We start from the raw sequence: 22,418 nt of genomic DNA, 5'->3' as shown, positions 1-22,418 counted from the left end.
AACCCCATGCAGGATCAGATCACTTCCTCACTTCAGCCTCCAATGCTTCTCATGACTGTTAGGAAAAACCGTCCATTCCTTATCCTGATCTGCTGGGCTCCCTCAGCCCCATCTCCCACCACCCTGGACACTCCAGCCGCACTGGCCACTCCCACTCCTGCCTCAGGGCCTTTGCATCTGCTGCTCTTTTTTTCAGATGGCTGCCTCAGCAAAGGTCATCTCTTCAGAAAGGCCTCCCTGGAACTTCCCAGCTAAGGCAAAAGCCCTCTCCCCCACCCAGCCACTATCTGAGGGCTCCAATTTATCCTCTTCATAGCACTTATAACCATTTGCTACCTTACTACTACTAACAGTTTACACCTATAAGCACTTCCTATGGGCTGGCATGACTCCAAGTGCTTTCCCATGATTATCTAATTTAATCCTCACAACAACCCCAGAAGGTGGATTTTTACTATTACCTCTATTTCACAGGTGGGGAAACTGAGGCACTGAGGTTAGTGATTTGCTTAGGGGCCCAGAGCTGGTAAGTGGTAGAGCTGAGCTGTGACCCCTGGCCGTCACAGCTCGAGTCTGTGCTCTTCACTACTCCACTCTCATCTCTCCACCCAGAAAGCTCGCTCCTTGAAGGAGGGACTGTCAGGGCTACTGTCGTCCCCCCAGTGCTGGGACACAGCCTGGAACATAGAGGCACTTGATTCACATCTGCTTCCTGACTTCCTTCCCTTCGCTCAGTCCACTCATCCTCTTGGCCTGATGGGGTCTCTGCTGCCCTCAAACTCCACGCTGCCCTCCCTTCTGCATCACCCATTCCAGCACGTGACTCAATCGCCAGCTGTGGGTCCCCTTGGCAATTACTGCATCTTTTTGTGCTTGCCCTGAGCTTTGCTGGAGGAAGATGAAGACCCAGGCCCCTCACAGATTCATTAAGTCATACTTCAACTGGACCTTCGCTGCAGCCTGGCCACCCTTCCACTCCTTTCTCACTGCCCCTCCCAACTGCTCCCCCTCCCCCTCTCGCTGCCCCCATGTGACCCTCTTTCTGAGTCAGTGTCTCCGTGTCGAGCTCACCTGCTCCACTCTGGAGACCACTGAAACCTCACAGCCTCCATGACTGTCCCTTCCTTCTGTGTCCAGTAGGGCTCTCCTCTCTCCCCTCTGAAGGGACCCAATGCCTCACCTCCTTGGTGGCTCAATCCTGTAAGGACCTCTGAAAACTCTAGCATTTTCAATTTCTTCCTCTGTGCTGTCTCCTCCCTTCTGCTGTTAAACACACTGAAGCTCCTTGTATCTTAAAACAAAAAACCCTTGAGGAACCTGGCAGACTTTTTGGCTCTAGTGCATGCACTGTCCTCTTATAGGTAAACTCTTTAATCTTCCATCATCTCCAGTTCCTGCCAACTCCTTTCTCCGCCCCCAAGACGCTAACCTCGAGCCCCTCTGTACTCAGTGCTCATCCACCATCACTGAGGGCATCTTTCCCAGACTTACCTCGACACCCTTGACTCTTACTCTCACCTGCCCTCCAGTCCTGCCTTTCCAACTGGTGATCCTTTTTTCATCTCTCATTGTCCTTCCAGCCGGTTCCACACTGAGGGCTTGCTCCTGACATTTCCTTGGATGGTCCCTCTGCCCCCTTCTTGCCCCCTTGCTTCTGCCAGTGGCTTCACGACTCATCTCTAAGGGCTATCGTTTTACTCCTTCCAAAATGTCTCTCATATTCATGTCACTGCCCCATTCTAAAGGAGTCCCCTCACCCCAGTGTCCACCAGATCCCAAGGATACAATGACACATCATATTATCATGTTCCCAGAACACTTCCATCATGCCAGGTGCTCTGGTCTTCCCCTCCCTGCATCCTTCCCATCCTGCCCCAGAGAGCCTGGATTGCCACCCTTCTTGCACTCCACCTTTCCACATTCTACCCACTCCTTCCTGAATCTCCCATTCCTCCAGCTCACATCAATCAATGAACTCCCACTTCACCCCTATTTACTCTGCACAATGTAACATTTAATTGCTCTGATTCCTGGGTTCTGATGTCCAATGATACTATTAAGGCTTGAGAAAAGGGGATTCCTTGGGCCCCCTCGTACTCAGCATGATGCTGGTCACCTAACAAGCAGTCACTGACTACTTACTGATTAATGACCAATTTAATCCTAATACACTATGGTTAACCTGGGGTATCTCTTTCATTTTCTCCTGATACCAGCTGGAGGGTCACATGGATATTGGTTTGACCACGTGCCACCTGGGCACTGGGATGAAGGAGTCACTTCAACTTGTGTTTGGATGGTGGTCACCACCTTTTGCAGAGAAGTTGGTCTGAATGTCTGCAGTGACCTGTTTGCTCCACCATCTTGCTGATAGCTGTCTCCCACGAGACTCCTTTCTCTTGGGAGAGAAAGTCACAATTCCAGGGAAAGTGGCCATATGGGCAATTTAGAAATTAAATGTAGCTTTCTATTCCTGACAGCACCATGTAAAGTTCAAATGTTACCTTCAGTCCTCACTGAAAAGATCAAAGAAATTTCTGTGAAGTTTGGATACAGAAGGCTGTTCAAAACCAAGTAAATTTTATAACTATGTTTGGTGATGATATAGATGTTAACTAAACCTATAGTGATAATCATTTTGCAGTATATACACAGATCAAATCATTATGTTGTACGCCTAAAACTAATCAGTGTCAATGATACACAAAAACAAACAAAGAAACCAAAAACCCAGTGGGATCTGGGGTAAGGTGGGCTCAACCAGACCCCATCAAAATAACTTAGTTTCTCAAGAATCAAAAGAAATTTAGGACATGATCTCACTCACAATGTGACCCCACACACAGACTCTGAGAGGAATAAGGCGTTTTTGCAAGGCTTCAGGGCAGTTACATTTGTCCGCTAACACCACTCTTAATTGATCCGTTCAACATGTTTCCAGATTCCTAATGGACACAGTAATAGCAACATTCTAAGACCAGGGTATATTTACACTCACCACCTTTGCTGTAGCTAACGGAAGCAGAACAGCACCTGTTCACTGGGTATACACAGGTCCTAATAACTCTTACTCTGGCCTAGAGGCCATATTTTGTGTGCCTTCCACACCACACCCTACAATCCTGCTCAGAAATGGGCAATTCACCTGCAAGGCAGACAGTTCCCATAACTCCTAACTCTAATCAGGAGGAAATTGGTTTGGCCATTGGAGAGAGGCCAGTCACTCAAAGTCAGCAAAAAAATTATATTTCAGAAATAGGGCAGATGAACAAGTATGACAGGGATGGGCTTTCTTCAAATGCAGTTTAGCTTGGCTGCTCTCACTTAAGCGTCACTTTACACCTTTCCATCTTCACCTCGCTCCATCCTGGGTTTCTCCCAAACACAGCAGAAAGAGGCCAAATACAAGTAGGTCCCCTAATGTCCCTCCTCCCGGAGTCCCTGAGGTCTAAGGCAGTTTGCTGTCTGTCTCGCTGGCCCCCGTCAGGCCCCCATCCCACCCGCCCCAGGATGTAAGAGCTGGCAGGCCTCTTGGAGTCCAGGGTTATGTGTTTGTGGTCCCTTGGGTCTCTTTGGCTTCAAAAGCTTCAAGAAGGTGATTAACTTCCCGTGTGGGATCTTTCTGGTGAGAGTCAGGGAGCTTGTTAGCATTCCTTATGGTTTTCTTCCATTTCCTGCCTGAACCACTGTAGCATGTTTGAGTCTATAGACTACAGTGATGGCCTGTGGTTGCCTAAATGACTAGTGGTTGGGCCCAGAGATGATCATAAACTTACTTTGATGAGACACAGGGACCTGGGAGATTGTGTGAACTTGACTTTGGAGTCCAGCCACTCCTTTGTGTGTTTTCAAAGGATCTGAACACACACTCACAGACACACATGAACTTCAGAAAGTGGAAATCTTTTCCTTCTCTATGTGGTTTGCACATAGTCGTTTCCAGCCAGCCAGTGAGGTAAGTGAGCAGTGTGTACTCAGGGCGAGGGTCATACCTGCCCTCTCCAGCTTGCACTGGGAGGAACTGGGAAGACATGCAAGTGCTGAAGGCCTCAATCACTCTGAAAGCAAGTTATGGGATCAGTTTCTCCATAGCAACCACAGGAAAAGAGAAATGAACATCTGAGTCAATATTCAGAAGTGTATTATCAATCATTAGTATTATTTTTCTGTATTGCATGTTTCATATCTCAAAGCAGATTGGGACATACCCCAGGGCAGGGGCTGGTCCTTTTCGCTCTGGCTCTTTCTCCCCAACCCTCACCCACAGTCCCAGGGCTCAGCTCTGGGAGAAGCCAAAGTCTGAAAGCAGGCTGAGCTGGCTTTTGCTGCAATCCCTAGGATGGAACGCTATCCTCAAATCTCATCTTCGCTTTCTGCCTCTGTGCTGGACTCAAGTTTGTAATGAGCAAAATCAAACGCACGCGCTGGTGAGAAACAGCTTGGGACCCCGACTGGGTCAGACAGAGTCCGGCCACCTGCTCTGCTTGGTCAACTGTCCAGTCCCCTGGCCTGGCTCCCAGGATGACCTGGCTGCTCACGGACATCCTGCCTGAGTTGGCCTGGTTAGCCTCAAGTGGGCAGCCGGACTCTCAGACTCCCCGAGTCTTGATGGCATGGGCATGCACAGGACAGGCAGAGACACACAGAGGAGGCCGGGACGCCCAGACCAGGAGGCACCAGGCTAGAAGGGGTGGAGTGAGGCCCTTATACACATGGGCAGTGACTCTCAAGATGCAAGCTACCGAGATCAGCCTCGTCAAGCCAGGCACAGGGAGAGTAAAACATACTTAAGTCCACATTCAGAAGTTCATATAAACCATTGTGTGTTTTTTCCTTTATCCTGTGTCTAGTAACCTGCATCTGATTAGGACGTGCCTTGAGGCAGGGACTGGTGCTTTCCTCTCTCAGTCTCTTTCCCCACACTCATCCTTACCCCAGGGCTTAGCAAACTGGCCACTTGGCTAGCTTGCCTGGCTGATTTTAAAGAGACACACAGACAAACAAGCAAGTGTCCTCACGGTCTCCAGACTGCCAGCCACCCTGACCAACAGAGAGATTTCTGAACCTTGTATCCTTTACTGAGCCCCAGTTGGTATAAGTGAAGAAGCTTCTCTATCCACAGCCCTGATAGATCCAGAGCTCTTTTAGGTTTAGAAAGCTTCTTCCCCTCCCCAGTACGACCAAAGGTCAACTACTTTTAAGCCACGACAAACTTGGGGCAAAATTAAACCAAAACAACTTGTGTAACACACTTTCGAATTTTTAAACAACAGATGACAGTGGCAAGGCAGTGACACACATGCTGATCCTTGGTTTGGTTCCTGGGAGGATTTTTGGGTCAAGACCCTTGGGTGGCCTATCCCCTAACCCCACGCGCGAGAAGGAAGCCCCTGTGCCTCCGAGACACACTGCCCCCTGACCCACATACAGGGACCACGTCTGCATATACACCAAGACCTTGTGGTTCAAGCACAGTGGAGGCCAGGTGGTGTCCCCTGCCCTCATTCTACAACACCTCCGTTCACCTCTGACATTCCACTCATCCCCACAGGGTCAGAAGCATGGTTTCCTATCTACTGGCATGCACTTTTGGCTCGTTTTATCTTCCTGGGAGCTGCAGACTGACATATAAGAAGAGCCGAGCCACGTCATGCAAGGTGAGGAATGGGAGGATGAGTCTTCTTTCCGAGGAGAAGAGACAAGCAGGAAGCCGACAATGAGAACAACATGCCCCATGCTTGTAGGGGACGGCCAGGCCAGATCCCCTCTCACCTGTACTGGTCATAAAGGTGATGACGGTACTGCTGATGCCCTCGTTGTCCCGGGAATAAACTCGCAACGTGTATGTCATCCCGGGATAGAGGTCTGTCAGCTGTATGGGCTGGGCCTGGGCCTTAACAGGGACAGTTTTTTTCGTACGGTTGCCTGGGGAACAGAAACCTCAGTCAGCCTAAGGCTGGGCACGAGGAGCTGGAGAGGCAGTGCTTAGGCTCCTGGGCACCTGTCAAAGGTAGAAGCATGGAGGGTGGGGGAAGGGGCCAGGCTGTCTTGCAGACCTGGAGGTCACCGGGCAGCTCCACCAGCTTTCTCACATGCTGACTCTCCTACACAATGGCCCTGCAGCCTAGGACACTGTTCCCTCTCCTAAAGTTTTCTGTCCTCACCCCAGTCTTAAGCACTTAGCACATCATGACCTGCTTCCTTAAGCTCTCAGGGTGTCAGCCAGCGCTCCGTTAACCTGGAGAGGGTCAGAGAGCCAGTCAGCATCCCTCACAGTAACCGGAGGCCAGACGGCCTCTGCTTCTCAGCTCTCACTCCTGGTTTCCCCTCTCATTTCTCGCTGCGTGGTGAACTCACACATCAGGAGAAGCGAGTGCCTGGGTGTCTGAAAAAGTACGGACCAAACTAGGAATTCTGGATTCTGTGGATGTGAATCTCTCTCCAACCGCAGACAACTAAGAGTTGGCTTTGTTCTCCCTCAAAGAGCTTCGGGTGGATTTCCAGCACAAGCCAAATAGGCCAGCACGGTGGGTCTGAGCCCTCAGGAACAGGGGCCTTCACTCAGAGAAGGCAGACAGCCTGACCACACTGTACAGCCTCACAAATCTGGACGCTTGCTCCCAAGATCCAGTAAAGAATGAACAGCTCAGCTCGAGCCACCAGCTGAGACGAGGGACACTGGACGGTGTCTCTGACCTGTGAGCAGCTAGTGACCCTCTGTGAGCAAAGCACAGCTGAACCCCAAGTCTGGACTGGCCCAACCTGTCTAGGGGAGACTGCTGAGAATCTGGATCCTGAATTAAGGAGATCCAAGCAAAGGTGAGATCTGGCTCATCTGGGGGCCACCAGAACCCTCATCCTGGGCAGGAAATGGACGAAGGGCCCCTCACCCAGGCCGCCCCCGCCGCAAGGCACCCCTGGACCTTCACTAACGGCCGCAGAAACCCCTTCCTCCTCCTCGAGTCTGCTCTTCCTACCGCGCTGCTGCCTGAGCACATGGTGACTTCGTTAAGCCACAATGAATCGGCTGGAAGGCCTCCCTGAGCCTGAGGGAGCGCATGGGATCTCTTTAATGGCATCTCCGCCACCCGCAAAGAATGCTTACTGTCGATGTACTCAACCACAAAGTCAGTTCCGGGCCCGAAATTGTGCTTCCAGGTGATGTTGGCCCATTTACTGTTGGGGAGCACTGTGACGTTCCAGATGGACTGCTCATCGGGGGCTGGTGGGGGGGTTAGAAGAGGAGTTAGTGGTGAGGAGGGAGGTAGCACCGGAGACGCACGCACACACACACACACACACACACACACACACACACACACACACACACACACACACACACACGGGCAGCTAGGAAAGGGGAGAGTAGGAAGTGGCTGTGTACAGGGCCCGACGGAGCTCCAAGCTGCAGCCTTGGTAGCCAGGCTATGTACGAGCAAGTACAGTCAGGAGGACCCGTAACGTGAGGGAGAGCCGGAACCTATGTGTCCACGTAGGTGGGAGTAGGAATGAAAGAGTGGCTTTGATCCAAGCCATTGGAGGCTCTAACCTGGGTTTATTCCCTGTTTAGGTCCCTTGTCGTGGATTTGAACAGTGCAGCGAAAGGGGCCGGTGAAAAGCCCCATTAGCTAGGATGCAGATGGGGCGGGAGAGTTGTGCCAGTTCCCCTCAACTATAGACATTCTACAGGAAGGAGAGAGGGTATCTTGAAAAGCCACTCGAGAGTCATGATGAGATTTGCAGAAAGGACAGGACCAAACAGGGGAAAGCCTTAATGGCATCCTGAAACTGGAGGTGGAGAATGGCAACCTACACGGGTGACTCTGGTCTGAGGAGCCCCTGGGGTCATTCTTGGTCAACAAGATGCTGAATTACTGAACAATGGCCTCAGATTCTCTAAGGGGACTTGGGGCCTAAAACCCCAGGTCCCCAAGCAGAGACAGTACGAATCTTTCCTCTCCCTTTCATGGGCTAGAGGGGACCAGAGAAGATAACTCCTTCTTGACACCCAACGTTCAGTGGTCCAGATACCAGAAGAATCCTGCTCTGTTGTCTTCTCAGCACTGTATCTTTGAGGCCTGATCTCTATGTAACACAGAAGACATTAATTATCTAGTTCCTATGAGCTGGGAGCTACTTTATCAAAGCCATCACCCTGTCTGAAACCACAGCCTGTGGACAGGAGAATGGCACTAATCTTCAAACGTAATCATTTTTCAGGCATCCCAGCGGTCTGATTACCCCATTTCCCAGCAAAGATTTAATAGTGGAATAGTAGCATGAAGCCTTATATTTCAAAGACTTTACAAGTGTGGCTCCTCTATATTTTATTAGCATGCAAGGGGGCACTCTCACCGACTCACTTGTCAAAAATAAATGAATAGAGTACATTTGTGATGCATTTATTCATTATCTATTTGACATGTGACTGAGTCTGCAGGGCTGGGGAAGTGATAAAAGATCTCCTGGTCTCCCCTTCAAAGAAACACCTTCTCTACTACAACCTTGTCAGTTGTCAGTTGCCCCAGGTGAATATGATTCATTTTAGGAAGAGAGTCCATTGATGGCACCGGCATTCTCCGTGGGGAAGGCAGAAGGCAGCCTTCTTTACTGATCTGCCAAAGGTTTCCACTGTATTGGCTGCTTTAACTCAGCCCAAATCCCAGCTCCTTAGAATCTCATGGCTCTTTCTAGTGGGAATGAATTATGATCAGTTATGATTTGGGGACTTGAGATTTTTCCTCCTCAGCCCTGGGCCCCGGAAATAGCCAAAGGATTTGGGTTTAGACAGTCTGACCACCAATACAACCCTGGCCCAAATCTGACTGTCTTAAAGGTAATGGAGATTGGGGCACTATTAGATAAGGTCAAGCAATGGGAAACCAAAATGATTTAGAGGTGGGAGCTGGAAGAAGGCACTGCCATCTAGAGAGACCAAGATGACGATCACTAAAGAAGAGAAAAGCTCAAAGAAAGGCGCCAAGAAGGAAAGCTATCAATTACTATAAAAACAAGAGGAAGAAGTGATGGGAAGCATGGATTATCCTGTCAGCTCCTGGGATGTGAGACTTAAGGAGTATCCCTTGAAATCTGAAAAAGACAAGTTAAGGACAGAGAAAAAGTCCCATTTCACCACCCAAAAAAGTAAACTTAGGAAACATTTTGTCCTAAGTTGTAAGACACGATAAAGATGAACTTTCATTTTGAAAATCCTGGACAACAGAGCCACTCTGCTGCATTGAGGGAGATGAGGATGTTGAGGGGAGCCCCTGAGCTGTAAGGATAAGGTCAGAGTGTGGCCAGGCCCCCGCAGCATCTCAGGCTCAGTTAGCAGTTGGGATGTGGGAGTCCATAGGCTAGTCCTCTGTGGCAGCAAGGCCAATCCTTCCAGAAGGAGCAAGACCCACTCCCTGTCTTCATTCTTGGTACATCTCTTCTGTGAACTCGGAGCATTAAAGTGGGGCACGGAGGCCCATCTGAATGCAAAAGAAGCCTCACTGTGGACCCAAAGAACACCCAACACCAAACTGCCAGTGGCAGCTTCCCATAGCCTAGCAGGTTTCTCTCAGCCAACTTTTCCCTACAGAGCATGCTGTTTAAATTCTCGTTATTGCAGCTTTAAAGCAAATCAGTGTTTTCAAGGTCTGAGGAGCATAATGTCAGCTACGTATCACGTGTCTCCCCTTATGGCTCACACAACTCCATGTAATTGGATTAAAGAAGATACTCACACATGCATTAAGCCTCTATCCTCATTCAAGTGCTGAGAGAAGAGGGGTGGGATGGGTGACAGTGAGGCCTTGGAAGGCGAAGGGACTTGCCCAGGAAACAGAGGGGGCCTACAATTCTACAGCTGCTGGAGGAGGGTTCTGGGTGCTTCCTGCCAGCCGTGCCGGCTACATCGTGCTGACTTTACAGCTGGCCTGTGGGCCCCACAAGCTAGAGGCCCTCCCCTCCGTGGTAATAAGAGTGTTTGATGTCAGTTCTTAGAAGTACTGCTGGATTCCCGAAGGGGTCTCCTCATGCTGGAAGAACAGCGCTTCCTGGCCTGGCTGCGTGATGCAGGAACAGCACATTCTCTGGGCTCAGCAGGCCAGCCCTGGGATCGATTCTTACCACGGGCCCCTAGAAAGGCTGCGGTTTTCCCTCCGTGTGTGTATCTGGGGGCGTGGGGAGAGCCACAGAGGACTCTCTGGCATTACAGGACTCCTGGGTAATACCATTGCCTGGAAGCTCTGACTAGAAAAGTCTATAAGTGCGCCTTTCGGGGAGAGGTGCAAGGGAGGCGGAGGGTTCTGGGGACAGAGCTGCCTGGCATGGCTGGCCACTCCCCACTCCTCGCCCTCTGCTGCAAGGCTGGGGCATCATGGCGGAGACAGGAAGCCTTCTCAGGCTGGTTGGCCAGCGTCAGGCCCTTTCCTTCCCCACTCTCCCCCTTCTGGAGCGCTCAGCCCTAAGCTGATCCCTCAGCGTGTGGTTGGAGGCAGCCCTACAGTCTGGGGCCTGGGGGCCCTCTGTTAAAGAACAGGGATCCGAGGTTAGGACAGGGGCTCTGAGCAGTGGAGGCCACCACAGGGGCAGGTGCTCTGTGCCTCTAGGCCACCAGACTGAGAATCCAGCCTCCTGTGCTTTCAAAGCGGAAACAAAGGGAGGTGTTGACCAGCACCATCTCAGACCCCCCTCCTATCTGGGGAAGCCTGTGGGTGGAGGGACGGGAGCACGGATGATGGGCAGTACCGGATTCTTGAATCTTAGTCCTGGTGGTGGTGGGAGGACTCTCCGTGGTGGTGGTGGCGGCGGCAGTGGTTGCAGTAGTTGTGGCGACGGTGGTGGTGGCGATGGTGGAGGGTGCGACAGTTGGGATGGTGGGGACTGTTGTGGCTTCAGTGGTGGCAGCAGTGGCAGTGGCATCAGTACTGCCCACCGTGCCCGTCACACCCACCGTGGTCGGGGGCGACGTGGGAGGAGCTAAGGGGGAAATGTAAAACAGCCAAGTCTGGTCGGTGTGGCCGTCCCCAGCCTGGACACACGGCCCCACGTGCAAGGCAGGCAGCCCGCAGAAGAGATGGAGCTTAGTGACCAGAAGCCTCCCCGAGCAGGATGGACTGGGTCAGACAGGTCGCCGTGAAAGAGAACAGGACCATGGCAAGGGAAGAGAATGAAGCCTGTGTGTTTCATTTTCTTCTCATGGTCTGTGTGGCTCAAAGCACCAGCATGCACACAGCCAAGGGCGGTGATGAAGACAGAACGCATACCAAATCACTCAGACCCCAGGGATGACATGGAGTCTCAGGTCAAGCACCACCCAGCACAGGCCAAGCAGCACCACTTGGGTCCAGGCCTGGAGCCCCGGCCTTGGAGGTGGGCAGGTTGCGGGGCCCTGTCCTGCAGGAGCACCGGGAAGCCTGCCATTCCCAACCATTCACTCCAAAATTACCCCCTCTCCTGCCTGCTTGAGTTCTACCACCACCCAAACCCAGTGACAGAGGGAGAACAATCCCCACTCTGTGGGCAAGACTTGCACCTTGGTTCATCTTTCCTGCCTCCACTGCCACCACCTCCCCAGGTTCTCAGCTCTTGCTCATTCCCTGGCCTCTCCTCCCTTCTTCTCTGCCCAGCGACGGTCCTTCCTGCAGATTACCTCAATCCATCCTGACCTGTAGTAACTGCCTTTCTCTCTAGGACATCTGGGGTCTGGGCACCCGAAGCCCTTTCCCTTTGATTAGAATGTGGAAGAAGGGCACTGATGGACTCACAGTGTGGCCTGCGCTCAGTAGCACCATCTTCCCAGCGCACAGTAGATGTAGAAATCCCAGGACACGAGTGAGGCACAGGCTGGGCTGCTCTTTTGCATAAATCTTCAGAGAAGTTCAAATCTGCACTACCTCTTACTTCCTCATCTCCCATCCAAAGCTACCCTTTGTTGTTGGTCAGCCCTAAGGGGCTAAGTCTACCGTGACAACATTTCCATAGACCGTCTTTCCTTCTACAGAAGGGTTGTGGACACAAACAAAGGGCTGGCCTATTACTCTTTAGTTCCAGTATTGCTAAAGCTGAGGGTATGAGAATGATGGGCCAATCAGAGAGAGACAGAGCTGCCTCTCCTCCTTGCCCTCTATCTCCTGTGATCTGACCACAGTCTACTTTCTAGTGTCACTGCTGATGGGCAGAAGGCAGTGATGTTAAGACATAAGTAGGTAACTCTAACTTTCAAGGAAGAGTGATATCCTACCTTATCTCAAATCTGCAGAAGATCAGGAAAGTACTATCCCCACTTTCCAGAAGGGAGCCAGGGCAGGGAGGGAACCAGAGAGAAAATTGCCAGAAAGCCTTTCTCAAGAAAGAATCAAGAGATCCTAAGTCTTCTCAACAAGAGCCTGACCAACAAAAGCCCTTTCATTCCCCCGGGACTCCAGTATTACAAGTCCCCATAGAGAAGGAGGGACTGTTCCCGGGATCCCAGTCACTTCCCTATGTGTAAGATCAGAGGCATGATTGGGCCTGAGGGTGCTGACCACAGAAGTCACACTGGACAGCTGACTATGCCCCATGCATTCCAGAGATTCCTGGACAAGGTCAAGGCAGACAGCGCTATATTCCCCAAACCCCAGTCAACTCGCAGACATCAGGAAGGGCGGGGGGTGGGGGGGGGAACGTGCGGTGGGAAAAACTCTCCCTCTCACAGTCAGTATTCACGGATGTATTTCAGTCCAAGGTGGCCCCAGGCCTGGAATGCAAGCTCAGTGCTGTAAGAGCTCAGCCTGAGGAAATCCGCCTATCCCACCCACCAAGACACACACACACACACACACACACACACACACACACGGGCCTGAGAGATCCACAAGGCAAACGTGAGCTCCCTCTCAGGCCTGATGCCTGGCAGTTCCGGTGGCCATGGAACACACATGGGCTTTTCCTGCTGTTCTGAGCTGCTGGAAGGAACCCTGAGAAGCTATTTTGTCCATCTGGATAGGACTGCTCTGCTTTGGCTCCTTATCAATAGTGTATTTTCTAATAATTTCTGGCAAGTGCAATGTTCACAAGGTTCCCCTTTGCTATGACTATTTAAAAGGCGTCATCAAAAAACTGAAAATCCCTTTAAAGTTAAATCATCCCACTCTGTGCAGTGCAGAGACGCGGGCTTCCCTTCCTATGCGCGCAGTGGTGCTGCATTTCCCAGCCCCCGGAAGCTATTCGTACTCTCACGTGGGCCCTGGTCCTCATACAAGCAGGTACACACGCTCATGCTCACACAGGGCCTACAGCCAGGCCCACACGCTTCTCTGGGCGCTCCAGCGAGCAGCCCTAGAAACGGAGATGCTGAGAGAGGCCAGGCTAGAGCGAGTTTCTTCCTGGGTCCTGCTGGGCAGGGACAAGAATGAGCAATGACTGAGGATGCTTCCACACTCTCCTCCCCTCCCTCTGCCAAGTGTGACAGGAGGAAGGGTTTTCTTTGATGATGGCTACCTAGATGCTTTTCCTTCAGCTCAGCAGCAACAATCAGGTATTAGTGAGAGGGGACCAGAAGGGAGTGGGAGGAAAGGAGGCACTTCCCAGGCGTCCTCCCAGAGGGTCCCCAGCACTGGAGGCACAGTGGAGAAGGCACCTTGGCTGGCTGAGGTCACAGCTGGTAAATCAGCATCCTCTCTGGCCTACTCATTAGCTGGGTCTATTGTCCCAGGGTTGGACAGGGCCAGAGAGACTGGGAGGGCAGAGGCAAGAAGGCAAGGCTCTGAGGGAAGGGACAGAAGAGTCAGGTGAGTGAATTGTTAGTGAGTTGTTATAGGTGGGAGGGGAGGGCAGGTTTTCCACGGGAAACTGTCCAGCGCTCAGGTCTAAGGGGATTCAGATGATTTCAACCCCTGGGGCGGGGTGGGGGTAGCAGATAAATGGGGAATAAGGCCCAGAAGCGGGGCTTATAGTCAGAGTGGCCCACAGGCTGGACAGACTCGTTGCTGGGCTAGGGTGTCATCTTCAGCCACAGCAGGAACTATGGGCTGGAGAACCACCCTGGTCACTGCCCAGTGGAGACCACCAGCCTGGCAACCGAGAGTAATGGGGAGTCACAGCGGGCCTGGAGCTGGAAGCACAGGACCCCTACCTGAAGGCAGTGTCAACCTAATGGGTTACCTAATGCACACGGGAAGGCACCCCAGCTATGGCCAAGGGTTCTCCACCAGAGTTTTGGGCGACACCACGCAGGGGATGGAGAAAATTAAGACAACATGTCTCTTATTCACTTTTCGTTGCCCAGAACCTGCCATGGAGCTGCCCACCAAACACTGGCAGATCTGAGCCGAGTCAAAGACAAGGACAGCAGTTTCCAGACATTCCAAGGTGGAGGGCTCAGTCCAAAAATGTCCACTTGGTGCATGGACTACCCTGGCCAAATCACAGATGGCCAGGACAGATGGGCAGCAACCCTAAGAGACTGCAGATATGGGTGCATGAGAGGGATTATCTTTACCGGGTGAGATAGGAACAGATCAGTCTGGGGGGGGAAAATGCCCACATTTGGAGAAGATGAGAGGGAAGGGAGCAGTGGGCTGGACTCTAGGCCCACGTCAGCAGTATAGAACCTGGGCGCCATCACTTTGCACCTGCAGATTGTGCAGGAGGTTCTTATGCATTTAAGGCTGGGAACAGCTGATGTTACCAGCACAGCTCATTTACCAAGATGCACGTTGTGCCTCTACCACCATGTCACATGGAAGCTGGAGCCTAGGAAACACATCTGACAGATGGACAGAGGCCCTGGCACCCTCTGCACACCAGGGTGAGCTGGTATCTTTCCTAAACGAGAAGTAGGAAGTGGGGTGTTTGGAATGACATCCATCCCCCTCATACCTGCCACACACGAGAGGGGCAGCACAGACTGGCACGGATGCCCACAGAGCAAAGCATACTCCCCGCGACCAGATCCACCTGCTTTGGGTCCTGGGTGCCAGAATGGGGAAGGTGGACTGCAAGCTGCTTGACCAAAGAGCTTCTAGGTGATTCATGTGGTACCCTCCCTGCATCTCCCCTTCCATCTCCACTAAGTCGCTTCGGCTGCCCTGAGCACCTGCTATAATAGTCCCGGGGAAACCCTTATGCAAACTTGAATCAGGAAGTTAGGGCCACTCCCAGACTGCAAGGATGTCTTTCTCCCGGTCTCCAGGCCCAGGACACCTCTCTGCCTCACATCCCAGCAGAGGTGGGGAGGCACTGGCCCCTGCTGGCCTGGGTTATTTGGGGGCGGGGGGATGGAGAGGACTGGGGATGGAGAGGACTGGGGGTGGGAAGGATGATGGCAGCGCACCACCCAGATCTGACCGGTGGAGCAAACGCAAACAAAGGAAGCAGGGTGCGCAACAGAAACAGAATCAACCTAAAATGGCGGGGCGGGGGGCGGTAAATGAGCGAAGGTGGAGGGGAACCAAACCGGGTAGGGTGGCGTCCTCTTCCTAAGCCAACCCTCCAGTTCCTCACCTGGCTCGCGGCTCTCCCTGCTGCCTAGAGCCTGAGAAGGCTCTGGCAAACCCTTGCCCTAGAGCCTTGGTTCTGCCTCGAAGGAGGGCAGCGGAAGGCACCCTGGGGCCCCTGCCTAGTTCCTCCAGCTTGAGGACCGGCCTTCGGTGGTGATGTTCCTCAAACCCACAACATGAGGACTTGAGACAAGGACCTTGGCTAGCAGGTCACCTCCTGCTGCAGACCTGCCTGCCCAACTCCTCACTGTGCGTCCACCTCCCAGACCCCAAGAGTGGACACTGCTCTTAACATCCAAGACTCTGAGAAGCTGGGTTTCTGAGGGGTGAGTGGGCAATCAGCGCATGGCGCCCACTGAGACTCCAGGTCCCGGGGCACCTGGCCCCATCCTGGGACATGCAGACTCGTTCTCACTGACTACAAGCCATGGGGGATGGCAGAGCTGGTGCCAGGCCCCATGCAGCATGCAAGGCCAGCATGCACGGCGTGCTCACCCACAGGCCACCCTTTCAGGGGATGGCAGCCTGACCAGGAGACAGGAGCCAGCTGCCCCCACTCCTTCTAGGGCGCAGCTGGCCACCCAAGGGCTGTGGACCCTTTCTCTGTGCTCTGAGATGTCAAGCCTGGGCAAGGCCCCAGGTGGCTCAGGGGAAGTAATCACTCAGCTTCAGAGAAAGCTGCAGCTCCAGAGGACAGGTCTGCAGCCTATGCATGTGGGGCCCCTTCTAAGCCAGCCTCCTTCTCTAGCGAAGGGAGGAGAATGCGTTTGATCTCCTCTGGTCCCATCCTCCACATACATCCTCCTGGAGAGTCTGGCTCCCCAGCCACTGAAAGGGTGAGTCCGGAGCATGCTTTCACCCCAAGCCTCTCCCTCCTTCTCCGCTCTGGCTGGGCTGGACTCCACCTGCATTGCCCCATGCCATGCCCATTACCCCTGCTGCTGGTACGGTACCTGCGGTTGGAGCAGCTTCAGAACACAGCGCCCAAGATAGCCAGAGAGGAAGAGGGCGAAAGAACGAGAGGGAAGAGAAAACAGCACAGGTGAAACGACAAGACAAGCAATCACAGGACAGAGAAGGTTCTGGCTCAAATCTGACCCAGACGGTGTGGCCAAGTGCTGGTCACAGCCCTGAGGATGCCACCTGGTGTTCGGGGATCATGTTCAACTCCACTGGGATCTGGCATGTTCCTATGGAAAACTTTCCTGGGTCTTGGGAACCTTTCTAATATACTCGCTTCTGCCTCTACTCAAGGACATCTAAGAGGTGGCAGCAGAAACAGTCCACCTCGAGTGCTATGTTCCCAGGTCTTTCTCAGAGGGTGTGTCCTTTCCTAGCTGGGCTGGGGTGAAGGAGTCTGGGTAACCCTCAGTGATGCCAGGAATTGAGGGCATAAGGTACAGGTGGTTTAGGAGGACATCAACGCCTGTCAAAAGGATGGTTCCTTCATCCCCAGGGGCAGGCATTGAATAGTGCTGGGGTCGGGGGTGGGGGTGGGGGGGAGCGCATTCGGCTGAACGCTCCCCACACCAGCTCAGCCTCGGAAGGCTGGGGCATGTGATGGACTGGAGCCCGGAGCCACTGTCCTGCTGTCCTGCTGCCCCGCTGTATTGTATGAAGTAAGAAACTCAACTGGGGCCTGAGAGCCCTAAAAGGAATTCCTGAATTTGCTGCAAACCCCTAGGTTGAGAAGAAAGTCTTTGTTCTCTTGTCCCCTGGAGCTGAAGATCCTTCCCTGCGGTGGTCACTGGGGCTGGGCAACGGGGCTTTGTTTATCTGATGTTCTGTAGTGGGGGGGAGATGGGGAGGGAGAAGAGGCTCTCTTTATGTATCTCCTTACAGAATTAAGTAATCAAGATAGTGCATCATCCCTGGCCTGGCCTTTGGTAATAGGCATATATTAACCACTTACTCAAAGTCCCCCAGCCCTAATAAATTGCCCAAGTCCCCAGGAGATTGGAAGGGTGCACTAGGAGGGGAGCTTATTGTGTAGCTCACTCCTGGTTTACAAGAGCAGAGAGGTAGAGACAAAGCACTGTCAGCCTTTCTCTACATTCTGCCTGCCCCCTCTCCTCTCTGCTTCAGTGCCGGCCTGCTGGCCAGGGAAGTGGGGCCTGGGGAGGGATGCAGGGCTGCTTATGAAGCTGCACTGGGAGCCTGGGGTAAGGCAGCAGAGGCTGCAGGGTCTGGAAGCACTGCTCCTCTCCTGGGTTGGGGGTACGGGTGCTCAGGAGGTCCAATCAGGCCAGGGTCAGGCCACCGGACCTCAGCCTTCTGGGGAAAGCACTAGACAGGATAACCTGTTGTCAGCTTCAAGGATTCCTAATCACATCACCCGTTCTTTGAAGTCTTCCCTTGTAGAATCAACCCTCCTCCCCTGCACAGCCACTGCACTTCTGCCATCTAAACATACACAGCTCATGGTGAATTACAATTAGATATTCCTGTGGATGTCCCTCCTTCTAGACTGTGTGAGCTTATTAGCTTTATATCCCTTGTTTTGGGTACAGCGTCTGGCACCTCATGTTGTGGGTGCTCAAGAAATGGCCTTTGAAGAGACCATGGTACCTCTGGAGAGGCAGAGCCCCCCACCCGCTGTCATAGGGGATCTACCAATATCGAGGCTTCTAGACGCTCGCCTGCCCGAGAGGTTCCTGGAAGCCAGCACGTGTGCAGATGGGCCTGGAGCCCCCTCTAGTGGAGTTCTCAGGCAGGCGCAGCTCTGGGGCGGGGTGCGACGCTGCTAGATGCCAGAACCCAGGAGAGGAACTCATGTGCTCTCTGTGGAGCTGGTTTGGCAAATGACTGTTTCCAAACCCCCTTTCCTCTCCTCAGCCTGACAACTCCCTCAATTCAGGCTGCAAGGAGGGACTACACCTCCTGCTCTACTCATGGTCCCGGCAACTAGCTTCAGTCACAGCTGTTCCCCTCTCTTCTCGGCGCCACCAAGAGAGAAGAAGGGGCACCCCCAGAGCCCTCACGGGGCGGTCTCCATAGTACCGCTGCCTCCCTCACTAGGCGAGCATCTTCACTACTCTTTGGAGTTCGTGAGCACATTTACTTCCAGCACGCTTTCTCTCATCCCTTCAACTCAGCTACGATTCACACTCTCTTCCCTATTCCCCCACCAGAAGGAAAGATGACAGATGTTAAGTAGATGAGCAAGTCAAGGCCAAGTGGGGATCCAGGTCTGATTGCAACAGTAAGAAGATGTGTTTTCCAGATACATCGCCGGTACCTACCTCTCAGCACACAGGGTGGCTCCCTCCTCTGGAGGGCTCGAGGGCCTGCAGCCTCTCCATCCCAAGAGGCCGGGGCGGCCAGAGGCCCAGTCCGTGTTTCTCTAGGCATCTGAATTCCCCGGGACCATTTGCCCCGAGGCTGCCGCAGTGCACCTACCTTCATTCGGGGGTGCTGGTGACTCCTCTGTGACTGCTTCCCCAGAGCCCACCTGCGTCCTGGCACTGAGGGAAAAGCGGTAGCGCGACACGGGGTCTGCTCTTTGCATCGTGAACTTGGTCTGATTGGGAGAGAAGTTTTCCACTATCTGCTTTCCTACTTTGGTTCCATTAACTGGGGAGAGACAGGTAAGTGGAATTGAACTTTAGCAACATTGACCATGATGGGTTATATAATCTGCAGCTGGAAGGACGAAGTCTTCCCGACTCTGTTGGGAAGGGAACCCGTGGAACCTGCCCGTGATCTTAAGGACTCAGGGGAGGGAGATGATTCAAAGGCCGAGGGCTGTGCAAGAACTCCTTTCCGGCTCTTTGATGACGCACCAGGGTAACACTTTTTCACTGATCTCATTATCGCCAGCTCAATGCAAAGTTATGTGGCTGATTCTGAAAGATTCAATTTTTAATCCTCAAGCCTTTTCAACAAGGACAGAACTTGAAGTTCCTTTTTTCCTTTCAAACAGAACTAGGGCAAAACCACTAGAGCTTTTCGTTGTTAATGCCTCCTTTGTAAAAGGCCTCCTTTGTAAAATACCTCAAAGGGGGAAGGTCAGGTACAGAGATGGATTCAGAACCACATACAAGTACACAGCTGGCTATTAAAATCCTTAACAGCACAATACCTGTCCTTTGAGCTTCACATTGAGGCACAACATCACCCACTTTAGAAGACTTAAAGTTTTTCAAATGAATGACACTCCTGTCCCTGCCTGGTGATGCTGAACTCTTTAGGTGAGGTCGTCCCGACCCAGGCTCCTGACTGAGCCACTCCAAATTCCATGGCAGCTCTACATACAGCTGCCTTACCATAAATGGCATCTTATTAAGGTGTCCCTGAGTGTCAGTGTCGTGTGGATTCCTATGCACATACTATCTGCCCCATCGGATGGAAGGTCCATCAGGTAAGGAAACTTCTCTCCTAGACTTGTAGGTGTTAGACACTCTAAGATTCCTGAGGGCAGGGGTTGAATCCCTCATCAAACCAGAAGTCCCCTTTGTCTCACCGGGCCGACTGGAAGCTCCCTGCAGGAGGAGCTGTGTCAGGAGAGCAGGGATTGGGTCTCACTTGCCTCCCCTAACCCTACAGGAAACTTTTTCCCTGGCCCCTCTATCCCTCCACAATGACCTCTGTACCCATAGGCTTTCTACCTTGATTCCTTAGGAAAAGTGTTGAGAATGGGGTTTCTGATTCTCAGGTTATCCAAGAGAAAGAAGGGCAGAACGTACAGGCCACGTATTTGAGAGTATATCCAGTCAGGATCCCATTGGGGTGTTCTGGATGATCCCATTCCAGGTTGATTGTCTCCAGGTTGGGCTGCCGGACTCGGAAACGCCTGGGGGCACTGGGTACTTGGGGAAGGAGGAGAGAGTGGGGGAGATGGGGGAGAGAAGAGGGGCGGGCAAGATGAAGAAAACACAAAAAACAAAGCACAAGTATGAAGGCATTGACCTCTGGGCAACCCCCGTGCTGGATCACTGTTAAGCCAGAACCCAGAGAACTACGAGGTGGCCAGCGCCCATCGCCCCATCCAGGATGGCGTTTCCCCAGATCTAGGACAAGCATGGCTCAGACTCGGTTTACACGGGGAAGAAGTCAGTCAAGTTCTTCTTTAGCAACTACCCTGGATTCAACACGTTAGGCTCTGATCCTGCAAAGAAACCTCCAAGTTGGGCAGTCATTCCCAAGGCAGGGAACCAATGTTAGCCGTTTGGTAATAGAGGCTGCAGTTCCCAGTCCTCAGACAAGGATTCTCACCACTGGGTCCAAGCATCAGCCCTGGCCTCTGGGCTGAGAATGCCGGGTTCAGGGGTGAAGAGAGAGAAACCCATGACGGAGCATGTGGATGGTGCCAAGAGCACGAGCGATGGGGAGCGGCTGGTAATGAAAACCAGACGAGGAGGGGAGACAGGAATACAGAGACAAGAGGGGAGAACAGAGGAGAGGACAAAGCAGGAAGAGAAGAAGAATGGGGAAAATAATAGTTAAGAAGGGAGAAAGGAGAAACAGAAGAGGGCAAAGCCACTGCCCGGCTGGTTCAAGAGGAGTGGCAGGAACAGGAGATGCGCTGGGACCTTGGCCCGTGTCTGCCTCCCAGGACCGGGGCGCCCACTGCAGGGCAGTCTCTAGACTACAGTGGTGTAACAAGAGTGAAGGTCCTTGGGTATGGTAAACCAACCAGGTGCCTCTTGGGGTCAAGGTGCCTGAGCTCCCTCAGGAGGTGGCAGGCAGGCAGCCCCGGCTCCCGCAGTGCCCTCGGGAGTCCGTGTGCACATCCCGTCTGGAATCATGTCAGCAGCCAGCACAGTCTCGTCTTGACGTACAATCTCCTGTCAGGGCGGCCGCCTCGGTGACGGTGCTCCATGAGCACGGCCGGAGCTGCTCAGCTCGCAGGTCATCCCCCCTTGACGTCAGGCAGAGGTCAATTTGCGCGGTCCAGGCCAAGCCACGCTGGAGCCGCGCAGGGCCACCTGGCCGCGCCACCCTCGTCCTGCCCTACCCAGGGAGCTGCGGCCGGACCTACCTCCTTCCGGGGTGGTGAACGCCTTGGTCTCACTGCGAGGCCCATCGCCTCGCCCATTGACCACAACCATCTCCAGCTTGTAGTTACTGTAGGGGAAGAGGTGGGACACCACGCCACGGAGGCGGTCGCCGGGGAAGCTGGCTTGCTGCCTCTTCTGAGACACCCACAGGCTCTTCAGCAAGCTGCTTTCCCTCCAGTAGTAGGCCTTCAGGACAGAGGCAGGCCGGTAAGGGTTCAGCCAGGCAGAGCCAGGTTAGTTGTTAATGGCGGTGCTCGTGGTGACTGGTGTTCCCTTTGCTGGCCACAGGCTCCAAATCCCCAACGACCTCGTCAGGCCCACAGAGGGCTGGGGGTGTCCTGACAGTCCCCATTCATTAGCCACTAGTGAGTGGGAATTGATGTCAACCAAAATAAGAGTTTTTGGTTTCAATCATTTTCTGAGCCATGCCGCCTCTCTGGGGAGCAGGCAAGTCAGCCAAACTTACAGCTGAGCGGCTCCATCTTGAGACTTCTTTCCAAGCTGGGAATAGGTTGCTCAGGGAGTCTGTGCCAGAACAGCAAATTTGAGCCAAGGGTCCAGGCACGGAAAGCTCTTTTCTGTGCTCAAAGACCGCATCACCTTGAGTTAGATTTAGTATGGTTTAGATTGGCAGCGGGCAGGAGTTGAAAAGCAGCAGGTTACCCCCGGAAGTCTGAATATAAGAAAGGGTTGGTTTAATCCATTGAAGTCAAATGGTTCCTTTTAATACTGTTTAAAGACCTTTAGGATAGTGACATATCCAAGCCAATGGGAGACCAGGCTGTGGGGTGGCAAGAGCTTGGATGGGATGGGACGGCCTGTGCAAGGCGGTAGTGTCACAGGTACAGTCGAGAGAGTCTGAGACACGGGGTCTGATGAGCAGTGGAGGAGAAGCCCCAGGTCAGCTGTCACACGAGCATCACCCGGGGCCTCCAAGGGCAAGGTAAGG

At 53.0% G+C, this 22,418-nt stretch overlaps 1 protein-coding gene across 13 annotated transcripts in view; it reads right to left on the bottom strand.

Moving 5' to 3' along the window:
- NFASC (neurofascin) overlaps positions 1-22,418 on the bottom strand; it is a 97,151-nt gene that overhangs the window by 13,098 nt on the left and 61,635 nt on the right. For 6 of the 13 annotated variants that reach the window (XM_028167773.2, XM_028167780.2, XM_028167783.2 and 3 more), the window contains 6 exons: positions 20,156-20,278; positions 18,870-19,043; positions 16,424-16,438; positions 10,738-10,968; positions 7,106-7,222; positions 5,773-5,925 (listed from right to left, as the gene is read on the bottom strand). In XM_028167773.2, the coding sequence (XP_028023574.2) occupies positions 5,773-5,925; positions 7,106-7,222; positions 10,738-10,968; positions 16,424-16,438; positions 18,870-19,043; positions 20,156-20,278 (813 nt within the window). Of the gene's footprint in view, positions 1-5,772; positions 5,926-7,105; positions 7,223-10,737; positions 10,969-16,423; positions 16,439-18,869; positions 19,044-20,155; positions 20,279-21,450; positions 21,656-22,418 lie in introns of those variants that run through there. The other 7 variants (XM_028167803.2, XM_028167812.2, XM_007166187.3 and 4 more) reach the window with 6 other exon arrangements.

Source organism: Balaenoptera acutorostrata, chromosome 1 (genome assembly GCF_949987535.1).
Source record: "Balaenoptera acutorostrata chromosome 1, mBalAcu1.1, whole genome shotgun sequence".
Classification (NCBI taxonomy): Eukaryota; Metazoa; Chordata; class Mammalia; order Artiodactyla; family Balaenopteridae; genus Balaenoptera; species Balaenoptera acutorostrata.
The sequence above is the reverse complement of the archived record's forward strand: the minus strand, read 5'-3'. Positions and strand labels throughout refer to the sequence as shown.